The sequence below is a fragment of the Corvus cornix genome, chromosome 28, assembly GCF_000738735.6.
Source record: "Corvus cornix cornix isolate S_Up_H32 chromosome 28, ASM73873v5, whole genome shotgun sequence".
NCBI classification, from domain to species: domain Eukaryota; kingdom Metazoa; phylum Chordata; class Aves; order Passeriformes; family Corvidae; genus Corvus; species Corvus cornix.
Genome location: NC_046356.1, coordinates 2,243,374 through 2,250,762, shown reverse-complemented (window position 1 = coordinate 2,250,762; position 7,389 = coordinate 2,243,374). Strand labels below are relative to the sequence as shown.

Sequence of the window (7,389 nt, the reverse complement as noted above, 5' to 3'; positions counted from 1 at the left end):
GGATTTCCCCGTGTTGCTAACCTCACGCAGCTTTTTGGTTTTTAAGATTCTTTTTTGCCCTCTCAGCAAATAAACACCGCCGCGCCAGGCAGAGAAAACCACAAATTGCTTTTCATCTCTAATTCTGTCCCAGATAAGGCCCGAGACGGCGGCGTGGCCCCACGGGAAGGGGCTGGGGGGGCCCTCATGGATCACCCCCGGGCCGGCTGCCTGGCTGCGTCCTCCACAGCGCCGTGGATTGAACCTCGGCTCTAAATCCTTTCTGTAATCTGCCCGGGTCAGGCGAGGAAAAACCATCTCAGCCCTGCTGCTTTGTGCAGTTATTTTAATCTTTTTAATGTTTGTGTTTATTTTTTAAATCTGGTTGTTCTTTTTTTCCTTTCTTTCTTTCTTTTTGAACTTTTTTTTTTTTTTTTTTTTGCAGGTGTTTGGTGCTGGGGCTTTTTGTGTCCCCGCCAGGATATTTGTTCCAGGGGTAGCAGCCGGCTGGGATGAAGCTCTGCCTCTCCTCCCAATCCAGGCATGGAAATACCCTCGGTCCTGGCCAGACTCTGCAGCCGCCTTAGCTCGGCTTTTATCGCCGGTGAAAGGTTGAGGCTGGGAATTGCGTGGCCAAAACCTGTCCCGGCGCAACGCTGCACCCAGAGGGGTCGCCTTCCGTGCCCTGGAAACCAGAAACCCCCCTGAAAGTGCCGGTGTGACCGTGAAGCCACGGGCTGGCACTCAGCATGGCACACAGACACTCCGCATTCCATGGGACACCCCCGTCCCCCTCCTGCCGTCCATCCCCGCTGCTCCAGCCTTGGTCATGGCTACGGCACCGACTTCTCCGGCGAGGGATCCCATCCTTCCTCATCCCTGATGATGATGGGTTTGTCAGAGATGAGCAGGGCAATGGGGATCAGAGGCTGGTGCAGCCCCTGCCTTCCCTCCTCTTCCTCCTCTTCCTCCTCTTCCTCCTCTTCCTCCTCTTCCTCCTCTTCCTCCTCTTCCTCCTCTTCCTCCTCCTCTTCCTCCTCCTCCTCATCCTCCTCCTCCTCCTCCTCCTCCTCCTCCTCCTCTCCGGGTTGGTGCCCGGTGCAGCTGGCGCTGCCAGAGACTGGAGATCCCACCGGGCTCAGCATCTCCTGCCTGCGGTAGGCGAAGGGCAGCTCCCCCCCATAGCCCGGGGGGGACACCACCGCTGCCGCCGGCTTTTCCAGCGCGGGGCCGGGCTGCGACACGTCGGGGTGTGGCACCGCAGTCTGTGTGCCCGTGTCAGCCGTCTCCTCGCTGGGATCCGGCTCCGTCAGCAGCAGCTCGGCTGGGTTGAACCTCTCCGAGGGCTCCAGGAGGCCTGTCCGGGGCTGGCCCTAAGGGTTGGGTGGGTTTGGGGTGGAACGTCCCGTGCCAGGGCTGCGCATGGGCGTTTGGGGCTGTGGGATCTGGCCCCTCCTGCACCTTACACCTCACCTGGCTCATCTCGCCGGCAGAGAACTGGATGGCTTTGGTGCCCACGGGCTTGGGAAGAGGTGGGAAGAGGAGGCGGCGAGCCCTGGGAAGGGAGTGGTTGGTGAGGGGGTGGGCAGTGATGGGGTGGCCTGAGCGGCTTTGGGGACGAGGGTGCTCTGTCACCTCCTTTTGCTCAGGTAGTAGATGGCAGCTGCGACGGGGAGACCAAGCGGGATGCCCAGGTACTTCAGGTTGCCTCTCCACGCTGCTCCCTGGGGACCTGAGGATGGACATGGCTGGGTGGTGGCGTTCCTGCCCCCAACAGGGACACAGGAGACGTTTTGGGGTGAGGGCGAGCACACAGTGGAGAGAGCACCCCATGGGGAGTGGGGAGAGCACGGGGTCTCAACCATTACCCAGCGCCTTGGTCTGGAAGTGCCACCAAGCTCTGCAGGTCCCCTCGCTGTCCTCTGTCACCTCCCAGACACCCACCCTGTGGGCTGTGCCAGGCTGGAGGTTTTGGAGGGTGTAGTTTGATGCCGTGGCATCCACTTCGCTGTCTGGGCAAACAAAACCGAGTGTGGGGCAAGCTGGCAGCTGCCTGCGGGCAGCACCCTCCTCCTGCCCCACGGGGATCGAGGTGTCCCACTCACAGGTCACGTTGTCCCCCTCGGCCGCGTGGCAGATGCGGTACTTGGCCAGCGCGCCGGGACAGGCGGCTCGTGGGGACGGTTTCCACTGGAGGACAACGGCGGCGTCTGCGGTGCTGATGTTGATGGGCACGGCCAGCGAGTCTGTGCGCAAAAAACCGGGGGATTATTTCAGGAACGCCCCTTCTGGAGTGAAACCAGGTGCGGATGCACAGCTCCCACACGCACCGTTGCTGGCGTAGTGGTGCCACAGGGCGAAGGTGGCCCAGCCCCGCTTCTCGTCCCAGCCGTGCACGGCGAGGCGGTGACAGCCCGGCGCTGCCAGCGATCCTGAGGAGGAACCGGGGGTGCTGGTTAGACCCTCTGACCCCGGGTGGGGGAACAGCGGGGGGCTTGGGGCGCTCCCTGCCTCTCTCCACGTGGATGCTGTTGGCAGGGAATTCCTGCCGGATGCAGACGCCCTGTTTCGGGGGCTCTGGCGGTGTCTGCTGCTCGAAGCAGAAGGTGCTGCCAGCGACCGGAGCTTCCCACTGCACAGTGACGGTGCTGCCGGCCACGCTGATCTCCTTGAAGCTGAGATCTGGGAGGAAACGGGGGATATTCAGGGTAGCCGGAAAAAACAACGCCCTGAGGGCTGCCAGGGGAGCTCGGCACTCCTAGAGGGGCGGGTACCTGCGCGCTGCTCTGCCGGCACGCGGAGCTGCTGCGCTGGCCCCGGCCCCGCGGTGTTGACCGCGGTCAGCAGGATTTCATATTCAGCCCCGGAGAGGGTGAGGTTGTGCTCTGTCACCTCCCAGCCCAGCACAGTGTCCTTCTCATCTGACTCTGCACAGCCACAAGCCAACATGCGGACGTCCAGCTTGTAGGTGACATTCCTTTGCTCCTTGAGGACTGGCTGGGGAGGAAAAGGGGGTGACTCGGGGCATGAAATGGTGGCGGACACCCGGGAGGGCCCCCAGGGACGCCACTGTACCTGCCAGCTCAGCCTCAGCACCCGCTGCCCATCTCTCCCCAGTTTGCCCAGTTGATGGCTCAGCACTGGGCTTGCCAGGATTTCTGCAGGAGGAGCAAACCTGACTGAGCTATCAATGTTTTTGAGAGCTGTTGGGATCTCACCAGGCTCCTCTCCTGTTCCTCACCCTCGGGAACAGAGATGTTGCTGCTCCAGTCACTCCAGTAGCTGCTCCAGTGCTGAGGCTTGTGCCGGAGCTGGACCACGAAGGTGCCGTTTACCCCCAGGGCACAGGTCACTAGAGAGGGATGGCAGGGTCAGGTGGGGGTGACCCCTCTTTTCCCCAGCTTTTGGCCATCATGGGGTGCTGGGCAGGGAGCACAGGGCAGAGCACCCCACCAGGATATGGGAGCACCCCTGGGAGATGCTTGTCCCCAACACTCCCACAGGACAAACCAACCTGAGTCATCTTCACCTGTCACCATCACAGTTTCACATGTCACCTGCAGAGACAACCGGGGATGGAGACACCCACCCAGTAATACCAGTATTTTACTGGGACAGCAGTGCTGCCCTGTGATCCCCAAATATCCTAGGGGCTGGGAGACCCAAAAGGAATGGAGAGGACATGGTGGCCAGGGGGCCCCCTCAATGCTGGGACCCTCCTGGCAGCAATTGAAAGGGGTGGGGGGTCCCCAGCTCTGAGAGCTCCTCTGGGGACAAGCATCCGGATTTGATCCGTTGTCGTCATTAGTATAATCTGGGGTTTTGTCTGTGTAATCCCTGAGAATCATGGCCTGATCCTGTTATGGGCAGCAGCAGGATCCCATGGCCAGAGGACAAGGCAGAGTTGATAACGCAGAGAAACAGATGGGACACAGCTGGGTTTGGGGGGGGGACAGTGACATCACTGGGCCCCCACACTCCCTGGGCTGTCGTGATGCTCCTGACTGTCCTGTCAGTTGCTGCCAGCTCCAGCAAACAGCACTTTTACCTGTGTCCAGCTGCTGTCTCCCACCCTCCAGAAGCGAGCCTCCCGCTGTGGCGGCTGCTCCATGCCGTGGCACTGTGGCTGTGGCACCCTCACCCTCAGCTGGCCACCAGTCTTGGAGAAGGACATTCCACTAGGAAGTGGATCCAGTTTGACTGGAAAGATGAGGCGGTTTTGGGTGGTCTGGCTGTTCCTAGTGCTGGTGCTGGCTGCCAGCCAGGTCCCGGGGGCACTCACCAGCCTTGTCGAGGTAAAGGGTGTGGTTGGGGGTCCTGTGGACCTGGTCCCCCCAGCGTGCCTCCACCCAGGCCGTGGTGTTCTCGAAGATGTACACTTCGCGATGCGGGGGTCTATAGCTGGTCGCCGTGCCCACCTTAAGGTGGCGGCACAGGTTTTGTTTCTCAAAGCTGGGGAGGGAGCGGGCACAAGGTGGGATTTGGGACACATCCCCTGGGTTCCCTCTCCCCGCCGCGCTGCCCAACTCACCAGAAGTTCAGGGTGTAGAAGGTGCTGCCGGCGGGACCGAGGGGTGGCCAGGAGCAGCGGAAAAGCTTGGGGGTGTTGCATTTCTTCCAGCAGGAGACTCCGTGGGCTGCGACGGTGCCTGCGGGACAGGGCAGTGGCTGGAGGCTCCCGCATGCCAAACTCCATCCCGTGCATGGAGGGAGCAGTGGTGTGGCTGCTGCCTGCTTGCCGTGTTGCTCAAATGGGGAATCAGAGCAGCTGCACCCCAGCTGGCGCGACTTGGGTGGCGACTCTCACCCCAAACCCCCTGTGTTCCCCCTCCCCAGTGAGGCAGCGCTGGCTGGTGCCACTCGCCAAAACTCCTGACCGCTGCCAGAGGGGATTCACCGTCTTTACTCCGTCCCTGTGGTTTTGGGTGAGTATCTCCATCTCTCTCCGGGAGCTCCCCAAGTCTTATCGTCCCCGAATCATTCATTGAAAGTCTTCTGAAGTTATCTCTCATCTCGCAGCACCGCAAGAGCACTTACCGCCCTGCGCCAGCGCCGCCAGCGCTGCCAGCAGCCACCCCAGCATCGCCCACCCGGGATGTCCCACACCGGATCCGGGGCTCCGCTGCCCTTCCTGGCTCCCAATTCCCCGGCACCCCACGGGTGCCCCCTCGGGCGTGGCGGCAGTCCCTGTGCTCAGCTCGGCTTCCCGCGCTTGGGTTTCCTCTTCTGCTCAGAGTGCGCCGTTCCCACGCAGGGCAGAGCCCCAGACGTGAGTGCGTGCCCCACTTTTACCAAAAGCAAAAGAGAAAGCAACCAAAATATCCCCCTTTTTTTTGCCGGCACGGCTGCCGGGATGAGGCCACCCCTGCCCCGCGGCTGCACCGCATGTCCCGGCCGCGCCACGTGCTCCGGCACAGCGAGAAGCGCAAAGTAAGCGAAAGATGAGTCTTGGGGTTTTTGGTTGTGTTTTTTTTCTATGCACACAGCGTGTTTCTGGACCTCTGCCCGTAACTGGGTGCACCTCCAGCGGCTGCTCCGAGGTTGGGGTTCTCTGGGTATTTTTTTTTTGGGGGGGGTCTGTTGTGCTTGTCCCCAGAGCCACTCATTCCCTGCGCCGCGAGAACAAAGCCCCAGTGAGGCGGGAGAGCGCGGCGGCACCGGGACGCCAGAGCCGTGTGACGGGGCGGGTGACCCGGGACGGTGGAGCCGGGTGGCACCGGAGGCCGTGCACAGAGTGCTCTTGTTCCCGCAGAAAGCGGCCCCTTGTGCGGCCCCTCCTCGGGGCCGGAGGGCGGCGGTGGCGGGAGTGTCCCTGTGCTGGGACAGCGTGGACACGGCTGGGCTGGGGGCACAGAGGGTCCTCTGGCACCTCCTGACTCCCCTGTTTGTCCTCCCTGTGTGTCCCCTCTCCTGCCCGCCGGGGTGGGGGTACACACCAAGCCATGCTGTGCCAAACTGAGCCGTGCTGGGCTTTGCCGTGCCACGACAGACTGGACTGGATTGGACTGGACTGGACTGGACTGGGCCGGACTGGGCTGTGCCATGCTGAACCGGGCCATGCTGCGTCACTCCAGGCTATGCCTTGCTGGACCATGCTGTGTCAGACTGGGCTGTGCCGTGCCATGCTGGACTGTACCGGGCAGTGCTGCCCCAGGCCATAAGCAGCTCTGTGATGCGCTGTGCCAACCAGGACAGACCTGGACTGGACCACACCAAGCTCCCACTCCATGCCCTGCTGTGCCACCCCCAGGCATTGCCATGTGGGGCTGTACCATGCCAGGCAGACTGTGCCAGCTCCAGGCCATCCTGTGTGTGCCAGAGCTGTTATGCTGGGCTGTGTCAAGCCAGAAAGGCTGTGCCAGGCCTGGGCTGTCCCATGCTGTGCTGTGCAGGCCCCGTGCCATGCTGTGCCGTGCTATGCTGTGCCATGATGTGGCAGACTCTGCAGTGCTGGGATGTGCTGAGCCAGGCAGACTGTACCAGCCCTTTGCCAGCCCTAGGATGTGCTATACTGTGCTATGCCATGCCAGAATGTGCCATACTGGGCTGCACTGAGCCAGGCAGACTGTGCCAAGCCCAGAATGTTCCGTGCCCTGTCAGCCCCACACCTTGCCATGCCACACCAGTCCTGTCCCATACCAGCCCCATGCCGTATGCTGTGCCAGCCCCATGTTGTGCCAGCCCCATGCCATTTCAGCCCCATGCCATGCCAGCCTCGTGCTGTTCCCATGCTGTGCTGTGTCATTCCAGCCCTGTGCCATGTGGGTCTCATGCCATGCTGTGCCATCACCAGGCCATGCCAGCTCCACGCTGTGTCATGCCTTCATGCTGTGCCGTGCAAACCACACGCCGTGATGTGTCAGCCCCATGCCATGCTAGACTCATGCCAAGCTGTGCCAGCCCCATGCCATGCCATGCCATGCCATGCCATGCCATGCCATGCCATTTCTGTGCCATGCCAGCCCCATGCTGTGTTGTGCCACCCCTGTGCCGTGCCAGCCCCATGCCGTGCCGTGCTGTGCCGTGCCAGCCCCATGCCATGTCAGCCCCATGCCGTGCCGTGCCGTGCCGTGCCAGCCCCATGCTATGCCAGCCCCATGCTGTGCCAGCCCCATGCCATGCCATGCCATGCCATGCCATGCTATGCCAGCCCCATGCTGTGCCAGCCCCGTGCCGTGCCAGCCCCATGCTGTGCTGTGCTGCACTGTTCCAGCACTGTGCCATGTGGGTCCCATGCTATGCCGTGCCAGCCCCATGCTATGCCAGCCCCGTGCCATGCCAGCCCCATGCTGTGTTGTGCCAGCCCTGTGCCGTGCCAGCCCCATGCCGTGCCAGCCCCATGCCGTGCCGTGCTGTGCCGTGCCAGCCCCATGCCATGTCAGCCCCATCCCATGTCAACCCCGTGCCGTG

The 7,389-nt window shown here is 62.2% G+C and overlaps 1 protein-coding gene across 3 annotated transcripts; it reads right to left on the bottom strand.

Annotated features, from left to right (window-relative positions):
- Window positions 1-414: 414 nt before the first annotated feature.
- On the bottom strand, window positions 415-5,445 carry IL12RB1 (interleukin 12 receptor subunit beta 1). 3 transcript variants are annotated; one of them, XM_039566404.1, is made up of 16 exons: window positions 5,017-5,445; window positions 4,511-4,628; window positions 4,262-4,431; window positions 4,028-4,179; window positions 3,494-3,536; window positions 3,221-3,331; window positions 3,055-3,137; window positions 2,711-2,976; window positions 2,491-2,672; window positions 2,310-2,411; window positions 2,085-2,225; window positions 1,848-1,991; window positions 1,615-1,711; window positions 1,453-1,534; window positions 1,089-1,352; window positions 415-956 (listed from the first exon to the last, which is right to left on the bottom strand). In XM_039566404.1, exons 1-16 carry the CDS (start codon window positions 5,060-5,062, stop codon window positions 813-815), a joined length of 2,145 nt encoding a protein of 714 aa, XP_039422338.1. In that variant the 5' UTR covers window positions 5,063-5,445; the 3' UTR covers window positions 415-812. The 3 variants fall into 3 exon arrangements, with proteins under 3 accessions (XP_039422338.1, XP_039422336.1, XP_039422337.1); XM_039566402.1 differs by lacking the exon at window positions 415-956 and having other exon boundaries at window positions 1,161-1,352; window positions 2,085-2,661; window positions 2,754-3,137; window positions 4,028-5,445; XM_039566403.1 differs by lacking the exons at window positions 415-956; window positions 1,089-1,352 and having other exon boundaries at window positions 1,528-1,711; window positions 1,848-2,225; window positions 2,491-2,661; window positions 2,754-3,137; window positions 4,028-5,445.
- Window positions 5,446-7,389: the final 1,944 nt, after the last annotated feature.

What these genes read in the sequence shown, in the direction of transcription:
- IL12RB1 (XM_039566402.1), bottom strand. Translation starts at nt 4,684, where the DNA reads ATGCACGGGATGGAGTTTGGCATGCGGGAGCCTCCAGCCACTGCCCTG. An exon ending in GACAGGTGAAGATGACTCAG is followed by an intron (nt 3,332 to 3,493) that starts GTTGGTTTGTCC and finishes ATCCCTCTCTAG; the next exon opens with TGACCTGTGCCCTGGGGGTA. An exon ending in CAACATCTCTGTTCCCGAGG is followed by an intron (nt 3,138 to 3,220) that starts GTGAGGAACAGG and finishes CTCCTCCTGCAG; the next exon opens with AAATCCTGGCAAGCCCAGTG.